At 37.9% G+C, this 20,412-nt stretch overlaps 1 protein-coding gene across 2 annotated transcripts; it reads right to left on the minus strand.

Annotated features, from left to right (window-relative positions):
• Positions 1–392: 392 nt before the first annotated feature.
• Positions 393–17,515, minus strand: LOC149708707 (ATP-binding cassette sub-family C member 3-like). 2 transcript variants are annotated; one of them, XM_089864234.1, is made up of 14 exons: positions 17,201–17,515; positions 16,886–17,140; positions 16,106–16,309; positions 12,944–13,090; positions 9,249–9,339; positions 8,512–8,882; positions 7,871–8,038; positions 7,400–7,572; positions 6,751–6,856; positions 6,126–6,650; positions 5,392–5,591; positions 5,124–5,250; positions 1,888–2,657; positions 393–1,818 (listed from the first exon to the last, which is right to left on the minus strand). In XM_089864234.1, exons 1-14 carry the CDS (start codon positions 17,219–17,221, stop codon positions 1,707–1,709), a joined length of 3,270 nt encoding a protein of 1,089 aa, XP_089720360.1. In that variant the 5' UTR covers positions 17,222–17,515; the 3' UTR covers positions 393–1,706. The 2 variants fall into 2 exon arrangements, with proteins under 2 accessions (XP_089720360.1, XP_089720359.1); XM_089864233.1 differs by having other exon boundaries at positions 7,397–7,572; positions 17,201–17,514.
• Positions 17,516–20,412: the final 2,897 nt, after the last annotated feature.

Consider the following 20,412-nt stretch of genomic DNA (forward strand, 5'->3'; position numbering starts at 1 on the left):
TGTATAATTCGTATGAAGTGTGGTATTTTATTGATAATCGCATAAAAATTTTATTTTTAAAAATCTTGCCAATATTTGTTCATATTCACCAAATAGTATGTTTAAAATCCTTGCCAATATTTGTTCATATTCACCAAATAGTATGTTTAAAATCCTTGCCAATATTTGTACTTAATCACCAAATAGTATGGTAACCAGTATAATTCATCATTTTCACCTCTCGGAGTGACGTGTGAAGAAAAGAGAGAGCGAGGGAGAGAGAAATAATGCCATATCTTGGTAAATAAGTTTGTAAGTAGTCTTCTTCACTCGGAGAGGTAATTTCTTTGTTTTCCCAACTTGTTTATGTTAAAACGTTGCCTACGGGACTACGGGATTAGAATTAAGGCCAGTTCTCCGTAGGGTTTTCAGACTGTATTTCTAACATTTTAGTTCGCCTTTAATATCCGCTAGGTGCGCTCTTAGCTATCCCTTCGGTGACGCGACGCTACGATTTGAATTTTTTTCCCGCCGAGCCGTCGCGTAGTCACGCGCTACAGGCAGACTGACTTGAAGCAACACGCCCGAAGCTGAAGGGGTGGATTTTTTTCCTATCCTCTTCTCACCCGTTTTGACTGCTTTCCCCAACATATGTGTGTTAACTATAAAGAGACGAATAGAATGTAAAACCGTTTTAAAAAAAGTAGAGGGTGGTGTTTGGGGGCCTTTCAAACAGAAATTTCGGTTGGCGTTCGTTGCCTAGAAAGCTATTCGGCTTTTGTTCTCGCGCTGTGTACGATTGTCGATTCACCAGTAAAATTGTTATACTTAAATTTCGTGTTATTTAAATCAGAATACATCTACATGTCTGCAATATAGTTATGCAAGATAAAATCTAAGAACAATAATAAAATTCTTAAAACCTCAATGAACCAAAGCAAATTTAATTTTATGAATGACCCCTTTAAAGAAGGATAGCTAAGAGCGCCAGCACGCGAGGAAATATATCAAAGAACGATTCTTCCCGATAGGTTAAAGTCCCCCACCTTCAGCCAAGCTTGAACTGGCCTTAATTCTAATCCCGTAGGCAACGGTTAAAAAGTACTTAAGTAAGGTGTTTAATAAAAAGTCAATATTTGTGTTGATTAGGGTGTTACTTGATCACAGATCCCTTCGTACAAACATCTTAACAATAACAGTGTATATTTTTCAATTGACATTCTATTCAATGTAAAATTTTGTGTAACTCAATTAAATGTTCTTGAAAAACTGGTTCTTTTAGTATATTAATCTTGTAAACAGATAAATAATAATGAGCAATGAATCGCACTATATCCAAAATACTACACTAAAAAATACCATCACCGCAAAGGGGGCGCTGTAGCTTACCAAAATGTATATATGCCTCTACGATGGAGGATTCGGGGAGGAGTAGAGCTCGGCATTTTCTATCCATTATCCACAAATTGGTGGATAACCGATTATTTATAAGCAAATTTGTGGATTATAATACGATTTAACATGTAAGTTCTGTGGATAATTTTCGACTATGGATAAAGATAAATAAACGTGGATAATGGATAGATAATGCCGAGCTCTAGGGAGGAGAAGAACTATAAATTAACAGAGAACTCTATTGTGTGTATGATAATAATAATAATATAAAATGATAAGGTTATTGCTTAGACTGATAATATACTGAAAGCAATGGTTAAAATAAAGCTGATCTAGAGTATTTTGGCATCTTTGGCTAAATTGTAGAACATTGATTGCACATTTTTCAAAAGAACACGTGGAGAGTCGAATTCTGTAACTCGACCTTGATCGAGAACCATCACCCTAGGAAAAGTTAAATGACAAAAAATTCGTCAATAATTTTATGCTAATTTAATAGGTTGTTAAACTAACTTGTCGTAGTCCAAGATGGTGTTTATTCTGTGCGCGATGGTGATGATGGTGCAGTCGGCGAATTCTTTCTTGACGGTCTCTTGAATGAGATCGTCGGTATCCATGTCGACCGAGGCAGTCGCTTCGTCCAAGATCAAGATCTTGGTGTTCCTCAATAAGGCGCGAGCCAAGCAGACCAATTGACGCTGCCCGACGCTCAGGTTCTGTCCTCCTTCGGTCACGGGGTAATCCAGTCCCTGCTCGAGTGACGCCACGAAGGACTTCAGGTGCGAATGTTCCAGGGCGGCCCACAGTCGCTGGTCATCTTGTTCACCAAAGGGGTCCAGGTTGAGTCTGAGTGTTCCCGAGAAGAGAATGGGCTCTTGGGGGATAATGGTCAGCCTCGACCTCAAATAGGACAAGCCCAATTTCTCCACCACCACCCCGTCTATGACGATCTGACCTCGTACCCCCTCGATGAGACGGAAGAGCGCTAGCGTCAGTGACGACTTTCCTGCGCCCGTCCGCCCAACCACGCCCACCTTCTCCCCAGCTTCAATCCTGACATTTATGTCCTTCAAAACCAAATTCATTCCTTCTCGGTATCTGGTGCTGTAGTTGTGGAATATAATTTGTCCTCGTTGAGGCCAGTCAGCAGGCGGTTGACATTCTGGTTTCTCGCACTCGGCCTCAGACTCCAAACGGCAGTATTCGTCAACTCTTTCTATAGAGACTATATTTGATTCCAAAGCCGTAGCGGAAGTGACAAAGACTTTTAGATATTGGAGAAGCTGTTAATTCAAAATATTAAATTAGTATAGTGTATTTGTATTGCTAAACGTGACAAAAGCCTGCGCACTTTCCTTTCAAAATTCAGGGAAAATTCTTCTTAGTCAATTAGATTATTTAAAGAATATAATAACGTTAAAAGAGATAAGACGAAGATACTCTTTTTATTCTGTATAACTATTGGTACTTTTTGTATTATCCCAGTTTAGCCACGATTCACTTTCTCGCTAATAAAAACCTTCAATATATAAAGGGTTAAATGAAAAACCAGCAGAGAATATGCTTTACTCGCTTCGAATTCATTAGCAGATTATATTGTTATTTCAGATTAATGAGTTAAAAAAATTGGTATCGGTATTTCAGTTAAGCTTTGATATTGACATCGGTTAATTTACGATATCGGCTTACGATGCTAGTCTGTTTATAACATTAAATCGGAAGTGTCACTAGACAGTATATATAACTTCAAAATCTAGTCTTTCATAATAATAACATCCAAAATTCAATAGGCTCGAAGACTTTGCTTATTAAACAACACTTTTGTCAAAAACCTTAAATTTGTTCCTAGAAAAAGGTTTATATTTTGATATAAAACCGTTCCCAAATGTAACCAACGAATATTTCATTTCAAAACGGTGGCGACAAAATGAGTAAAATAGAGAAAAACTCCCATTCTACCGCTCTCTCAGAATATTGAAATAAAAATTGTAAAAAGTAATCCCGAGTGTATTTCCGCGTTATACGAATACGGCGTAATACGCTTCCCTTCGTACACCCTCAGAAAGACTTTATTACAGAGTCGCTTACCCCTCGTCAAATTTTCCGTATAGAGTATTATTTTTGCTAACGCCATGTATGATGTCGTGTGCAAAAATAAAAAGGATTTGTCAATGCCACGTCATGAAACGACTATTAAACGTTTTCTTGTAAACGTAGTAGAATGATGGCCAAACTAGCTACTTTTCTAAAAAAAGGATCGCAGCTATAGGTGTATCTCTAGCCTAACCTAAAATTACATCGTCCCAAAACTTGATTTCAGTGATACATTTGCTTCACTATATCAGAAGTAAGATGAGACTAGAAGTAAAGAGCTCTAGCATTGGTAGTAGATCCTGGCACTAGTGAACAAATTTGAGGATTTTATGCCGCTTCCTACACTAGAGAGAAAAAAATTGGTCGAGTTCAAAAAACATTTTTTACCCCCTTCCCCTCAACCTAAAGCCGCGAAACACGGACGCCTGTGCTTGAATCTAGTTCGGCTGTCTACCGCCGCGAGCGTCTCAGGTTTTGGAGGGAAAATTCAGAAACCGCTACCAGAGGGACAACCGTTGGTGTGTTATCAAGAATATTCACTTTCGCCAAGTGAAGAATTTGGTTAACTCGATACTTCCAGTCTCATCTTACTTCTGGCTATATCATTCTCCCACTGTATACAATCAAAAGTAAATAGATATCAAAAAGTTAATAGCTTTAAGTCAATCATACCTTCCCGCCTGCATGCTATGTAAAATGAGTATCGAGTATCACGTGGCTTGCTTGTAACCAATAGGATGCTCGCATGACGTCATAGAAGCGACAAGAGATATTGGAAAGCAGTACAAATTACTGAGCATCATGGGAGTAGATTTAGGGCAATATCATTGGTAGCCGCGCTTACGTGATGGAAAATTGCGCCGTAGTAGTGCGGGTAATTGCTGAATTATGGTAAATTATATTAAAATACTAAAGTCTAAAACTGTAATTAGTTTCATAATGCCGCGTAATAAACGATTTTAGTTTCGCCTTCGGTATCGACCCAGTGCAATTTTTATCTGAAACCTACTAATAATACCATAATACCGCATACTCTTCCATCATGTTGCAAACAAAAGTTTTCAAACGTCCTTGGCTCTCCCAACATTGTAGTATTGTTTTACGTTCATCTTTTTGTTTCACGAATTCGTCATAATCATATTCCTTATCCATTTTTCATTTTACTATTTTATCACATTCATAGGCAATCACATGTAGTCTTCACAGATTTTGAACTAGTCCTGGGCTATACTGTTATAGTCTCACAGCAGACAGCTGATTGAAATTACCTTTAGAACGCATGCGCGTCGATTAAACCTTCAACAACCCGCACTACTTTGTCTGAGCGGCGGGACACTAGATACGTTAGGTACATGTCAAGTGGTTCGCTAGGTGCTACGCCATTTGTGCGCTGCCGCGGAATAGGAGCGGGAATCTCAACTTTCATAACGCGCCCATGCCGGGGATTTATTAACTTCTTGTTTATAATCTATTTACTTCTGAAGTTCTGATACAATTCCATCTCGAGACACTCTTTGTTAATTCAGTAACTATATGACCATTTTGTTACACCACACTTTAGCAACGTTTAAAGAGTTAAACGGAAAACCAGCAGAAATTTTAGCTTGTGGAAAAGATTTATATTTACTCGCTTCGTCTTAATTAGTAGCACTTACCCGATCGGCATTAGACAAGATCAATCCTACAAAATCAGCTGACAGAGTCCCTTTGTTCATAATTATGAAAATTGCGGTACAAAACATCAAGCAATTGCCCAAAATATTGTAGCGTAATGTCAGCCATCTGTAAAGAAATTGCATTTTATTGAATAGGAGGAATGAGTAGCGACTTGCAATGCCTGTTTTTCTTCGTCTCCACAAAAAGCAAAGACAAATAAAAGAGCGGCTTAAATGACGCAATTCCAAAATTCAGTGAACGAGATACCTTTGCGCCATGTTCATCATGTAGTTAGCGCCAGTGCATTCGTCGATCAGTTTCAGGAAATGTTTTTCGAAATTCTTTACGGCGCCACACGCCCTGATGACAGTGCTGCCAGCCGCTGACCCACCCACATGCGAAAACAAGAAGGAATTTCTCAAGCTTGTTATCCGCTTGAATTGACGATTGCTAGACATCAAGAAACGCTGCAAAGACATTGCACATTCTTCAGTTTAAAAGCAATATTACGAAGTACTCCCCCACAAGAGTGGGAGTGAGTACGCCTCGAGTAAGACTTGAGTGCCTTCTACAACATTTTGCAATAAAATATGTTAGTGCCAAAACACTTTAAGCAGTTCAATATTTCAAAGATTTGTAGCTATTATAATTTCGTGGGGGAAGTGATGGTTGATGAATTCTCAGTTAGGACAGTCTTTGCCCAACACCTCTTTCCCTTCGCCATCAGGGCTTTTCTACGCTTAGTAAAACTTTCTTAAAAACAAAATCTCATACAATATCGGTTAACTTTAGGAAATGTCGATAATAATCCTGACATTTTTTTATGTTTTATAATTTTCAATAAAATTAGTTGAATTGCTTCAAGTCAACTAGTAGATTATTGAAGATCAAAAGCGGCTATCCATCACTAGATACGAATTCCGTGTTTAACCACGACAATTAAAAGTTAAGAGTGATACTGAATAATTACTTATGAATGGAGACGGAAATCAAATTCCTACCTGAAGTGAAAGGTATCCAACGGCAACAACAATGCAGGGAATTATGAATAATGGTAAATACATTGTAATTCCTAACGGGTAAATAAGTAAAAACATCAATCCAAAATGAGTAAGACTTAACATTCCGGGTAATTGCTGGTCGAGGGCGTCGATATCTTGGGAGAAACGATTGAGTATCCTTCCAACGGGAGTCGTGTCGAAGAAGGACATAGGAGAACGCGATACGCTGTAGAGCATTTTCCCATGTAGCCAGTTTGCCGCTCTTAGACAGCGAAAGGCGTTGCTAATTACGTTAAGAAACCCCGCAAATGCTTGGCTCAGCCCAAGAACAACTAAGACCGCTATACGAGTTGCCTTTAGGTTTGGGTTTGCTTTAAAATCTCCCTTGGAGTCCGCGCACCAAAGAGATAACCAGTGCATTGTCGCGAAATTAAGTACAACAGTACTGGCAGCTGTTACTGCGAATATAGCCCACCATGTTATACCATAGGCCTTAAAATATTGTTTGAATTGTGATACGGATATCTGAAAAGTCATTATCAAGAGGAAAAATTTGTGCAGAGAGTTTTACTTCTCACGATACAATTAAAGTACAAACTCTCCTAATATATGAAAGACCACATACGTTTCCTTCTTTGAGCGTCTCTTTGGTCATGAGTTTTGCCTCATCTTCATCTGACACTTTTCCTTTCGAGGCGAGATGAAATCTCTCAACTTTGTTATGTAACGTACTACAAAAATTTAATTACCAAAATTCATAAATTACCAAAGCGTGTTCTGTATCTTAAGAAGAGCAGTAAACTAGCCAGAACCAATCACAGGTGCAATTCAAGGTCAATTTCGAAAAAAACCGCTCTACTAATGCAGTTTTTACGAGAGGTATTTCTGTTGGCGCTTCCATGTCCTGTCGGTAACTCGCGTGTGCCTTTTGTCAGTGGCTAACTTTCACTATCGGAGATCGTGCGTCGTAACATTGACAAAACAACTGCCCAAAATTATGGCGGAAACCTCATAAACACCTCAAATATGAAATTTTATGGCCCCGACCTTGTCTACTCGGCCAGTCGCTCGAGCTGATCGAGAAGCGTGGAGAGACAAATTGTACAGTGGAAGGCTAGTGCTTACTGCTCCTCTTAAAATAAGCCTCCATGGTTAAACTTGAAAGGTTTTATTCAAAAAATTTCTAGTAAGGATTATCTCTACAAACAGTACACGCCACATGGCCGTCGAACGAGTGACAGTTATGTAGATATAGCTCGAAATTTACTCACGACGGTTCTTCTTTATTTTCGTCGCTCATGTGTTGTGCGAAGTAATCTCTGGCCATTCCCTGACGATTCATGATTTCGTCATAGCTTCCCCTCTCGATGATTCGTCCGTTGTTCATGAAGAAGATCTCGTCCACTTCTCGGAGGAAGTTCAAATTGTGTGTCACCAAAACTCTCGTCTGAAAAACATTTTATTTATATTTGTCGCGCGAGCAAGTAACTACCAAACAGAAGCAACTTTCAAAAGCGAGCGACTCTAAAGGGTTGTTTTGCGATAGCTAATCACTTACAGCATCAACGTATTTTGATAAATTTTTGAAATTGCACGTATTTAAATTAAAATGTCCGTTTATTTCACAGTAAAGACACCTATTACTTCCGGTAACTACTACCGGCATTTAACCGAAACAACACGTTGAGCACTCATTAATGGAAGCTTTGAGCTTTCGTAGTAAGTATAAGAAAAGCCTTATTTACTTTCGTTCGAAGTAATCCCTTTGGTCCGATGACTTCGTTGAAGAGATGTTTGGCCACGTGTGAGTCAACTGCCCCCAAAGGGTCATCAAAGAGGTAAACATCGTCATTGCGATAAATTGCTCTGGCAACGTTAACCCTTTGCTTCTGACCACCACTCAAGTTGATTCCCTATCGTGTAAAATAAGTAAACGAACACATTTCTATGGAAAGTAGCCATATGGTACTAAGAATGAAACGTTGCAACGCCACGTTTTTCGAGTACAGCGCGTTATATTTTTCAGTCTTTTTCCACATCTCGAGAAAAAGAACTAATATGAATGGTGTTCCTCGGGCATGTGTTCGATAACATCCACTTTCTTTTTTAAGCGTATGGAAGCGCGACATCATTCATGCTTATTAGCGTATCCAAGGACGTTTTAGTGAAGGATGAGTCCACCCACCCCATGCACTGCTCTTTTAAGCGGTTTGTGACTTGGTGGGCGGTGGCGTTACTACTAGGGAAATAAAAGTCTCTCCTGTGGATTTTAGACGCCCGATCTCTCTTCGGTGCTCATGTTAAGGAAGGGGGTAGGAGGCGTTCCATGAAAGAACTAATAATGTTCCCTTAAAGAAGAAGATTATCTTTTTATGACAATACATACTCTTTCTCCGATCTCCGTTTCATCGTCAGCGGGTAGCTGGTCGAGGTCCGGATGTAGTGCACATGCGCTTATCACTTTACTGTATCTTTCCTGGTCCATTTCGTCGACGAAGAGTATGTTCTGTTTGAGTGAGGCGTTCTGGATCCAGGGTTGTTGAGTGACGTATCCCACCCTCCCGATCACTCTCACCTCCCCCTCCACCTTCTGCATCTCGGAAACTAGAGCAGACAAGAGGGAAGATTTTCCACAGCCCACTGGACCCACCACGGCCACTAACGAGCCGCGTGAAACTTTCAAATTGATGTACTGAAGAGACGCTGCTGCTTCGTCTTCCAAATTCCAATGAAACTTTCCCTTATGAATCTCAATTGCTGAAATTTTTTAAAAGAAATAAATTGTTGTTAAAATTGGTCAAAATTTACCAATTGTGAGTCCTCTTTAAGAACGATATGTTTATTTGACTATTTTAAAAATAAGGGGATAGTTGAGTGTTTGCGGGGTCTACTTCTAAAATTCCTTTGGACAGCAGTGTAAAGCTACCATTAAGAATAAACCTGATAATTATTGGAGGATATTTTCCGTTTGTTGTTCAAGTTTTAAAGAGTTACTTTAATGGTCTCTTTCTCAAGGCTCAAGTTCGCGCTTCCACCTTTTGACCACAATTGGTTAATTTAAATACCTGACGGAATTAACAACCGACCTTCTCGTTTTTTCAAGTCCGTTATTAGTTAACATACCATTTTTGGCGTCGCTTGATATTTTCTCCACGTAAGGCTTGGTTTCTCCACGATTCAACAAGTTTGCAATTCCTCTTACCGAGACGTGTGTCTGTAAAGAATTACTAGGAGGATTTGCATAATTTTGAGATGCTTTAACTATAGGGAAGGTCAATATGAAAATTGTCTACGATTCTTTTTCAAAATACAATACCTCTTTGTCGTGAAAATGTTATCTAGTAAAACATGAAATTAGTTACCGTTATTAATGCTATAATTTTGAACCTTTCTTTTTTCAGTAGGACGATGACAATCGAATGATACATACTATCAAAAGTTTCACAAGGAGATAATCAACATCAAGGAGATATTTCTTCAAGTCAGGTTCTCGCTGACGAACGTCTCGTCACGAGTGTTCATAAAAGTTAACATCCCAATGCAAGGCCGAACGTGTTTACTGTAGAGTAAACAGCAGTTGAACAAGCAAAGTTTTTCTCTCCTAACATATTTTCTCCGACCCAACTAAAGTTTGCCACGGAAAACTGGGTCCCCCTAAAAATATTATCCCCCTCTCTGAAACGCACGAGACTTCAATTTTTGGATTGGGGGTTTGTTACGGCCAAAAGGTTTCACTTTCTTAAATGGGTTTTTATAATTTGAATTTCGAATTTTGCTTTATCTTTAATCTCGTTATCTAAGGCTTCTAGTTTATCCATTATGTTTAATTAAATACCGTCTTTAGAAAAATAATAGAAGGCCAAAGGATAGTACGATACGCCGTCGCCGTAAAAATCGAAAACATCGTCGACATGGATGAACCCTCCATGCTTGAACTAACTGGGGCTAAAAATTAGCCCCGCCTGTTTTACTTCACTCTCCACCGCTGTGGAGGGCTGGTTCAGAAGCTCGTACTCGGTCTTGGCCGAGATTTTAGAAATTTTTCTCTCCATTCACCCGAGCTCCCTTGGAAACATAAAAAATCTCAACGTCACAATTTTCATAACAAGAGGCTACGGTAAAAAGTATGAGATACAGTGGCGTCGCTAGGCCTTTTTGGGGGGGGGGGCTATAGCCCCCCCCCCAAATTCCAAACTTAGCCCCCCCAAAATAATCCGTAAACCCTACCAAAAATTGCTGTTAGCAACCTAAAATTCTGTAGCAATATATAAAACATTTTCAATATCAAACAGTAAAATTTTGAAGAAAAAAACTAGGGTTGTAAGTCGGAAAATTTTCCGGAAAATGACCGAGCTATATTTTTCCGGAAAATTTTCCGTATTTTTCCGCTACCGGTTTCTAAATTAAAAAGTTGAAACTTTAAAATTTTTCAATTGCTTTTCTTTTCAAAACATTCATTATTTTGTTTTCGGTGAATTCGGAGGGAGAAGAATTGTTTGTTAACCCTGTTTAAAGTCACAAATTATGGGAAAATCAACCACTAATATTTGGCGGTACTTTAATAAATCTACTAAAGATGGCAAAATAACTAGAGAATGTATATATTGTAAACAATGTTATGCAAATAACGCAACGTGGATGAAACGCCACTTTTCATCTGGTATGTGCAAAAAGTGTTTCCCATCTTGTATTGAAAAGTTTTAAAATTAACTGCACGAAAAATGAGTCATCTCATGATATGCAACTACATTTGGTAAGTCAGCGAGGTGTAATTAGTTAAATTCGTAATTCAATTATATAAAAAGGCTGCAGTTTCTATTTTGAAATGTATCTATTATATTAATTTCGAACTCAGGACAACAAAACTGAAGAAGCTATCGAAATATCTTCAAAAGGTTGATAAATTGGCTCAAAGCTCACTTAATTGCTAGTTTTATATTTTTCCGATTAGCGGAAAATTTTCCTCTTCGCGGAAAATTTTCCGCGTTTTATTTTTCCGGAAAATTTACAACACTAAAAAAAACAGATGGAAACAAGTAAAATGTTTCATGTTCTTTCCCAATAGTGTGGACTATAAGCTAACCAAAACTAAAAATAAACCTAAGACAAGTGAAAATCCTTTATAATCGGTTCCGTCAGGGATAGATAGACTTTTTTAAGACGGAATGGGTAACAGGGTTATGTCGGGTGCGCGTCCTAGTCCACGATCCCCTTACCCGTGACGGAGGGGTATGAAAGAAGAGGCGGGTCTTATTTTTGTTATGGCGTTGTATGTATATCCGGGTCAAATAAACGTCGTCTGCCCCTTCGTCTGCCAAGTTGGAATGCGCTCGGATTGTAATTTTTGAAATAACATTGTTTAAAAATGGAAGTTACACAAGACATAGGGCTTGCAACTGAAAAAAAAACTAGGAAGACCCAAGAAAATTAAAAGTGAGTTAGAATTGAGTAAAAGTCTTCATAGATATTACAGCACGAACAGGTTTTAACCAAACACTAAGCTCAAAAAACTCCTGACCATTCACTAAGCCTTGGTTAACTTCATCAAATTCGTTTACAAAATCATGAGGATAGTAGAAATGATTGGCTTAAGAAAGAATTAGCGAACACTTTTCACCCTTACAGATGTACTCCAAATCCAAAACACCGGCACCAAATTCACTAACTACCTTCTTAATTGCTATTAAAAACAATTCCCGAATAATTACCGGACCCTTGCATTTAGACGGCTCCATTTTGAACCCCTGCGAAGACGCTTATCTGTACAACCATAGCCCACTCGATCCGCGCTCCAAAGCTATAGCGCGAGCAGCTTGCGTCGTGACGCGCGTGATCGAGTGGGCTATGGTACAACGCAAGAGGGGTCGTAGTCATAGCGACAGAGCTAAACAGGAATTACGTATTTTTGGCCCTCCTTGTCAGCAACGTCACCAATACGTAGTTTTTGTGAGCCAATAAGATAATTTAATTTTTTGGTTACGTGTTGAAGGAAGGGACTATATACTCGTCTATGAGTCGGACTGAAGTAAAGGCCAAACATTGTTTATTCCGTCTTAAAAAAGTCTATCTATCCCTGGTTCCGTAGTCCTTATCAATAAAAGGTTGTACATCTTTAAAATACGAATAATTTCTCTTTGACACAAATTTACGGATAGTTTAAAAGGTCTACACATTTTCCAAAGAACCCATTATGCAATTTTTAGCCACATCGTAGTATACGATAGGATCTTAGTTTGACCCGAGCCGTAGTAGTACTGGCCGGGGTTTTCGCTTTCGTTATCGTCAGATTTTAGCTTAAATGGAACCAATTGTGGTAGCTGAGCTCAGTTAGAGATTTTATTTTAATTAAAAAATTTTCACACCGCACCCGGGAATTGAACCCGGCTGGCTGGCGCAGCAGTAAGACACGCTACCACTGTGGGGTCGGACACTTCTGATTTTTTGCTTAGGGTCTTTGAATTTTTTTCTTTTTATTTATGTGCTAATTAAATAGATAATAATGTGGCTACTATTAAGTCACAGCCCTTAAGCCATCTTGTTTATATTAAATTCTTATAATATCTTTAAAATAGTTTGCCCAGATTTAGCCCCCCCAAATTTCAAACCCTAGCGACGCTACTGATGAGATATGACCTTGATCTTACATTATTCTCCTTGTGAAAGTCTAAATATTATGTACCAAAACACCCCAAATAATTTAAAACCTTTCAAAAATCTAGGAACATTCAAATCTTTCACTACCGATTAACAGTTGATATATTTAGTTAATGAAGCAAATTGTAGATTTATATTTTGACCCTCCCTGACACCGTTCTTACCATAACGAGGATATTTATTAAAGTCGGAAACGTAAGCATTGACGTCGCTATTAATCGTACCAACTGAAAGGACACGAAAGCTTTCCTCGAGGTGAGAACGTTATCGTCGTCAATTAATACGAACATGGCGAAACACGGTGTTGTAATCTGAAATTTTAGAAACAATATTTGTAGGAACTGAAAATTAATATGGAGGTAACAGATTAAGTAAACCCGGAAGCTGTATAGTTATTTCATCGCTGAGAGTGGAGTCATCGCCTTTCTTGAGATTGCAAAAGTGTAGAGATTTCAGGGTCGTCTACCTTTTTGAGTCGAGTGAAAACGCTTGGAGAAGAAACTGACACGGAGCTGAAATCTCTACAGCTTAATGTGCCCCCATTATCGATAATAACAGTATACGGACTAAATAGCACCCAAGACAAAAGACCCCAGGTCATGCTCCCCCCATTTTTGAAAACGAACAAAATCCCCCCTCTCTAATGACAAAATCCCTCGGTCATTTTCCCTCCATCCAAGGAAAGAGTACAAAATCCTCCCACGCTCTAGACAAAATCCCCCCACGCTCTTGACATAATCCCACCACGCTCTAGACAAAATCCCCCTGCTCTAGACAAAATCTTCCGGTAATAATTCCCGACAGTATATAATCATAAGAAAATAAGTATGAAACGTAGTACATTTTCATACTACAGCATTTGCTTCCAAATTTGGGGCACTTACGCTTTTACGTCCCGTGGGAGAAGTTTTGGTACTACGAGTAAAAGGGGGGCAAAACGACTGCCGCCACCGAAGGTGTCCGCGAAAAGCACGATGGGCCGGGGAAATGTGGTCGTGCCCGTAGAGACACAAGGCACTCCTAACCTCGTACAAGTGTTGGCGCTACCCTCGGTCTCTCAAAATCTCGCGCCATCTATTAATTTATTATGATATTTTTGACATGCACTTAAATTAGTTCTAAATATAATTAATAATAATAACTTCTAGACCTTCAACAATTTAATTACAATATAAAATTTTAAAATTTTCTAAATAAATATTTCTTCTTTTTTAACGCCATATATTCTTAATAGGTGGTATTAGAAACTTTTTACAAATTTCAATGAAAGAAAATGCTGTTTACATGGCCTAAATTTCATACTTATAGGATCCTTAAATTATTTTCCTATGGTATAATAAAAAGGTCGTAAAAATACAATATCAAAATTATCAAAAACACTAGAGGCCTCAGCGATCTGGTAGCATAATGGATAAAGGTACCTTCGCAAACGAGCGGAATTGGCTGTACAGAAGCTTAAACTGATTGTGCACTTTCTGCTTTCGAGTTCAGCTTTGTGCTTCAGAATCGGAAATCCGTTTCTGATTGTTCCCTAGAATCCCTACACCTATCGCATAGGCGCACTTAATTAATTCCAAGAATATTAAAGTTTGTCTTCCAACGCGCCATCTAGTTTAAGAACATAGTTTGTAAACATGGCTATTGCAAGAGATATGCTTTTGTTAATGTTAACGTTCCTTTTAAAAAGAAACGCACTGTATTAAAAACATTGAAAATTAGGAACAGTTCTCGTTGGTGGGTTCATCCCACTTAACGAAATACAAAAAAAGAAGTGGATTTCCATACTATATAATATATTCTCTACTATGCAAGGTTTTGTAAATGCATACATGTATGCACATATTACTTTCGTTTAGCTAGAAGCAATGAAGAAACACGATCCTGGGTACTTTCGCAATCACGCAAGGATGTGTCCCATACAATTGACAAGCTTTTAGCAATGGTTCAGAACTCATTGAAAAAGTATCCCACATCACGGGAACCCACACCTCCTGCGCCCAGATTGGCAATAACATTAAGGTGCAATGACTATACTATGTTTGTCGTTGTATAGACCTAGGTCCAACTCTCGTCTACAGCTTGTTTATCTTTACGTTTTTTATCAAATTTATTCCATATTCTATACTTGGAAATTGTCTAACTCCCTCGATTAATTTTTTCCCCATTTTTCCACAACCCATGGCGAAAAAATAGCTCTACTAACTAAATATAGACTAAATTGAAGAGTAAACAAAACGACAAGATAATAAAATGACGTAAATCGGATGTGGGTTTCCTAAATTAACTCTTAGTTGGTCAACATATATCACGTGGCCCCAAGAGGAAACTGGAATATCTAATTGAAACAGATATAAGCTAAAAATGGGATTCGGCGCCTGTTTGCACAACCATTAAAACAAATCTGCGTTATTCTAGTATGCAAAAGGCCACGCTGAAACTGAACACTTCAATCTGCTTCAGCTACAGCTTTCAGTTTTCCTTTTACGCTCGTTTGCGAAGGTACCTTAAGGCGTTGAACAGCTGAGTGAAAGATGGTGGGTTCGATGACCTGAAGGTAAGTAAATATCATTAATTTGACTTATTTCTAATCAATTTGTTGACCTTCATTCAGTTTTAGGGAAAAAATAGGTTTACGTAAAAGTTATTAGCCTAAATATGGTGAAAATTTGCAAATATGAAACAATTTTTGCTTTGTAATTGTTAATTGGTGATGTCAATGAAATTCAATGTTTACGATCAGTTTGTCAATACTTTAATTTTTTTCGGGTTCGGTTGGGTTAGTTTAGGTTGCGTTTGGTTGGGCTTGGTTAAATTGGGTTTGGTTAGGTTAGATGGGGTTAGGTTAGGTTAGGTTAGGTTGGAATAGGTTAGGTTGGGTTGGATTATTTTAGGTTAGGTTGGGTTGGATTATTTTAGGTTAGGTTGGGTTGGATTATTTTAGGTTAGAGTTAGGTTAATAATATTTTATAAATAACTTTACATCCGATATAACATTACATCATTTTGCAAAATATTGTTCTTAATTTTATATACCTCTTATAATAGAGATTTCCCTCCCTATCAATCACAGCTTGGGGGGGATTTGTCCTTGGGCTGGGGGGAATTTGACCTGGGGCTGGGTGGAATTTGACCTGGGGCCGGGGGAATTTGTCCTCGAAATCTATTCGGGGGGAAATTGTCCGGGGGATTTTGTCGCCTACGTGAAGGGATTATGTCTATTTCGTCTCTGATGGGGGATTATGTCCTACATTCGATAATAAACACAAAGTAAAAATTATCTAACACAATAAAAATAATCCACTTCCATTAATTTTTTATATTCGTACCAAAACGGGTATGAGAGCAGATATGAATCCATTTATTCCTCGGAAGATATCTTGTTTCTTCATGAGTGCAATTTCTTTGTTCCTGATTTCAATAACTATTCTCTGGAATGATCTCTCCCAGGCGTAAAACTTCAAGACACGGATTCCGTTCAAAATTTCACTCATCTGTTTCATTCTGCTGTCCTTCAGTTTCATCAGCTCAATCTAATAAACGACATAATTAAATGAATCGTTCACAGAAACTCCGCCGGTCGTGATATTGTTGAAAAATATATAATTCGGTTGACGTAGCTAACACGCGATTTCGAAGAACGTAGGTATTTACAAGAAACCTTGAGAAATACTGTCTGCTCTTCGCGATTATAGGTACTATAATCAAGGCCCACTACCGCTTTACCCTCCGCTCTTGTTTGAAATTTGTGTTAGAGAGAGAGAGCAATAAGTAGTAACTCAATATGGAAGTAGTAACTCTCGTAACCAGAAGAAATCAAATGACTAGCATTAGACCATCTTTCTCCCACTGTGCATGCTTTCCGAGTAGAATACAAGTTCAACCCACACAATCCTTCTACATTTCTTTTCTTCACTGACTGTACTAAGCGCGAGTTTCCTCTCTCTACTGTTGGCACTGTGATTACTATATAGAACGGAACAAGTTTGAGGAGTTGGTTTATTCGAATGCTAGTTAAGTGCTCTATGATATCCTGAGGCATTTTGGTTTTTTCTTCCCCTGAATATAAAAGACGATTTTACAAATTACTTTAGTTGTATAAAATTTACCTGCAATTCTTTGAATTTCTTGGTGCTGAGATAGTTCAGTGGAAGAAGAATGACAATAGGTATGATGCCAGCAAAGGCTGAATAGCCCAGTTCTTGATACATGAAGGCGAAGCAAAGTACTAATTGTACCGGGACCGACCACAGGAGGCCCAGTTGTGGCGACAGAATTTGGAATCTGTTCGTGTCAACGTACATCGTGTTTAGTATTTCGCCCATTGTCAGGTCACGTCGATCGCTGCTCGTCAAACGAAACGTCTGCTTCGACGAATCTCATTAATAAGCTATCGTTCCGCTATCACGATAACACTAACTTACTTTTTTGTACAGAACGTGCATGGTGGCGGATTTGAGTCTCAGTCCTAGTTTGATGTGAAAAATGGCACTGCCTTCTTGCAACAATGATTGCGCAAGACCAGCCAAACCGTAGAGGCAAGCGTAGAAAATCCCCTTCCATAACGGATCTTTGCTCGTCGAGTAATCGATAATGGAACTGGAAACATAAGTTTGTAAACTGGTTAACTAGGTTCCAAAGTTTACTTAATTCATTGCAGCGCGGCCAACCACTTGTAACTTCAATCTCGGTTAGAATCAGTTTTAAAGAATATTCAGAGGAATGAAAACATTCAGACGGCTCACCCACACAAACAAAATATATAATTGGACGTTTCTCAACGCCTCAGAATGAGCCAAGAACCCTCTGACAGGATCAAAGGAACAGAATTTCACCCATAAAATGAAACCATTTGCAATCTCGCTATTTCTAATTGAATTTAATCTTATATTCTTGATTTCCCATAAATTCTGAGAGAGCGTTTAATGTATAAGGGTGATTTTTTGATTGGTTGTAACGTTTTTCGTACCATGGTTACCGTTCTGAAAACATTCCACTGAACTAAAATCCGAGCCCTTAATATGTGGTTGAAATTTCAAAGATATCCTTCCAATAGTTTTTCTTGTAGAAAATAAAGTTGCTAAGGGTGGTTTTCATTTCCATAAAATTATTCAGTCATTTTGGCAAAAACAGGGAAATTTTCCCATAGGAATAACATGGGAAATGTTTGCTGTGATAGCGAAACTTTCTCGACCATTTTTTGAAGAATATATGTTCGATAGGTCTGAAAACGGTTTTAAATGAAAGGTATAACACTTTTTGGTGCCTTCCGAAGTTTTATTGAAAACAATTAATATTAAGTATTCCTTTTTAAACTTTTAAGTACATAATTAAACCTACGACCTTTTATTCTGTTGAACTTACATGGTTTCATCCTGGCTAAAATCATAGAGAAACGTACTGTTGGACTTACGCTGTTTTACCGCTAATTGAGCGAAGTTTTTTGTTTAGACAACGCGTCGTCCGCTCTGTCTATTCTCGAGCTTAAGGTGAATTTTTTCTCTTTTCATATAAAAGAAGGGGTTAATTAGTCCCAATTTTATTTTATTCTCGTAAGATAAAATTTATTATAATTTAATACAAAAGAATTCAAAGTTAGGATTTAGCCGATAATTTTTAAATTCACTGATTTCACTAAGTCTCGGTCAAAAGTTCAAGACAACTGATTGTAGAGACTAGAGATCAATTGGCCGTGTTGCGTTCGTTTTAAAGTGTTTCACCTGGTGCCATCGGCCAACGATAGCCGCTTATTAGGTAATTTGTTTAAATTAAATCAATTTTTGTTGTTTAAAGTAGATAAATGCAAACTAGGCACAAGGGTTCGTTCCCTGGTTTCTCGACTGGTGCCATCAGCCAACGATAACCGCTATGAAGATAAGTTTTTCTTTAAATTGCTTGTAAAATAAATGATAGATTCAATCACACTATCACAAAACCCTGTCTCCAAATCAACCAATATTTTTAATTCAGGTACTTTCAATCATTTGTACTAGGTAACAATTGAATTATTAATTATTTTGTGCCCATTCTAACGTTACCTAAGAAAACAATAAACAATGGCCGGTTTCCCAATGATGAACGCTACAGAGATTGTATCTGGTGCAACGGGCCAACGATAACCACTGCGTAGATCATTTTCTTTGTTTAAATTAGTTTTATCAGACGAATATTCTTTTCAAAACGATTCATCTTTTTCTTAATTCAAGTTGCAGTCCAAAAATATTGTAGTTCCCTCATAGAATGGAATTTTTCATTTCTCTCTGGTTCCCACGTTAAAACTGAGTATTTCGAGAGAGAAAAATAAAACACAGCAAACTGGCAACAGCGCATTGGCGTTGAAATTCCAAAAATATCCCTTTCATATATGTCATGTGACCATAGTCCCTCCCATTTCAATCGAATACTCGTTTTCAATTCGAATTTATCCCATTGGAAACGATTACTCGGTTTAGGGAACTGTATTCGTATCTAAATCGGTTATTCGAATTTCTCTTCAAATAATTGTTTAGTGATTCGAATGCTCGTTTTTCTCCAAACGGCAAATTTGATTCGAATTAAACGAATACTATTCGAAAATCCGAGTATTCGCACAGCCCTACTAATGGAGCTCTCGCACTCTGGCTTACTGATAGCGAGAGAAGATATAGCCACCGAAAGGATGTAAAACGCAATAAGGATAGTTCAGAAAAGGATGAAGAACTTCAAATATCATTAAACATATTGATTGATATTTAGTGGCAACTAGTCGAGACGAAAAATTGAAAATTGTAATAAGAAATAAAAGTTAACTGTTTTGGATTTTGATATGCTACTTTTTCCTACATTAAAAAAATTCAAAATCAATTAGAACTTTCAGCTACTATTACGTGCTTTTTATTTTCAACAATTTAGAAATTTAATTTATAATGGGACCAGTTTAATAATTCCAACATGAGGGGGTCACTGGTCCCGAGGACCACTAACAAAATCAACCTTATTTCCAACCCTGGCCAGCCATGGAAATAAGACAGGTTTACAGGTACAAAATCACTTTATTAATTACTCAGACTAGTTTTTTTTATTCAAAAACGGAGGGTCACGAGTCCTAGGGACTTGTTTATTAATTCTAAACTTTGATAAATATTGAAAGGGGACCATTTTATTAATCCTAGGTTTTCGTCAAATTTCGACTCCTTTCTCATTGCAAGGAGTCTTAATCTTATTTCCGAATTATCTCTACTCCTAGTCGTAGTGTCAGGTTCGTACTAATCAGTACAGCATTGCCAGACGTACGATAATTATTTTACAAAGCGATAATTTAAAGAGTTTTTTCGAAGCGTATCATAATTATGACGCTGTACTATATCGTACGCTAAATTCTATAATTACGCTTCGGCGTACGATAGTTGTACGATAATTTAGCGGGAAATGTAACTAATCTGGGCACAAAAGGCTCGCTAGGGGTAGAAAAAAGGTGAAATAGGATGAAATTATTTATGTTTTTTCCATAAGAATAATACACTTAAGTCCAAAGGCAGGATGTGAGAAACGTTTGGAGACGTACTTTGTCTATCTCCTTCAGGACCCTTGTACCGATTTTAGTATAAATACAAGTTGAATCAGAACACTTGCATAGGTTTTACCGCTATTTTGGAGG

This window comes from Phalangium opilio, unplaced genomic scaffold (genome assembly GCF_054372755.1).
Source record: "Phalangium opilio isolate 3A_F unplaced genomic scaffold, DU_Popi_V2 ptg000013l_1, whole genome shotgun sequence".
NCBI classification, from domain to species: domain Eukaryota; kingdom Metazoa; phylum Arthropoda; class Arachnida; order Opiliones; family Phalangiidae; genus Phalangium; species Phalangium opilio.

Excerpts from the sequence above, each read along its gene's own strand:
- LOC149708707 (XM_089864233.1), bottom strand. The coding sequence starts at position 17,221 with ATGCACGTTCTGTACAAAAAA. Across the intron at positions 13,091-16,105 it reads CTGCTCTCATACCCGTTTTG|ATTACAACACCGTGTTTCGC; the intron begins GTACGAATATAA and ends CTAAAATTTCAG. Across the intron at positions 6,857-7,396 it reads GAAAATAAAGAAGAACCGTC|TACGTTACATAACAAAGTTG; the intron begins GTGAGTAAATTT and ends AAATTTTTGTAG.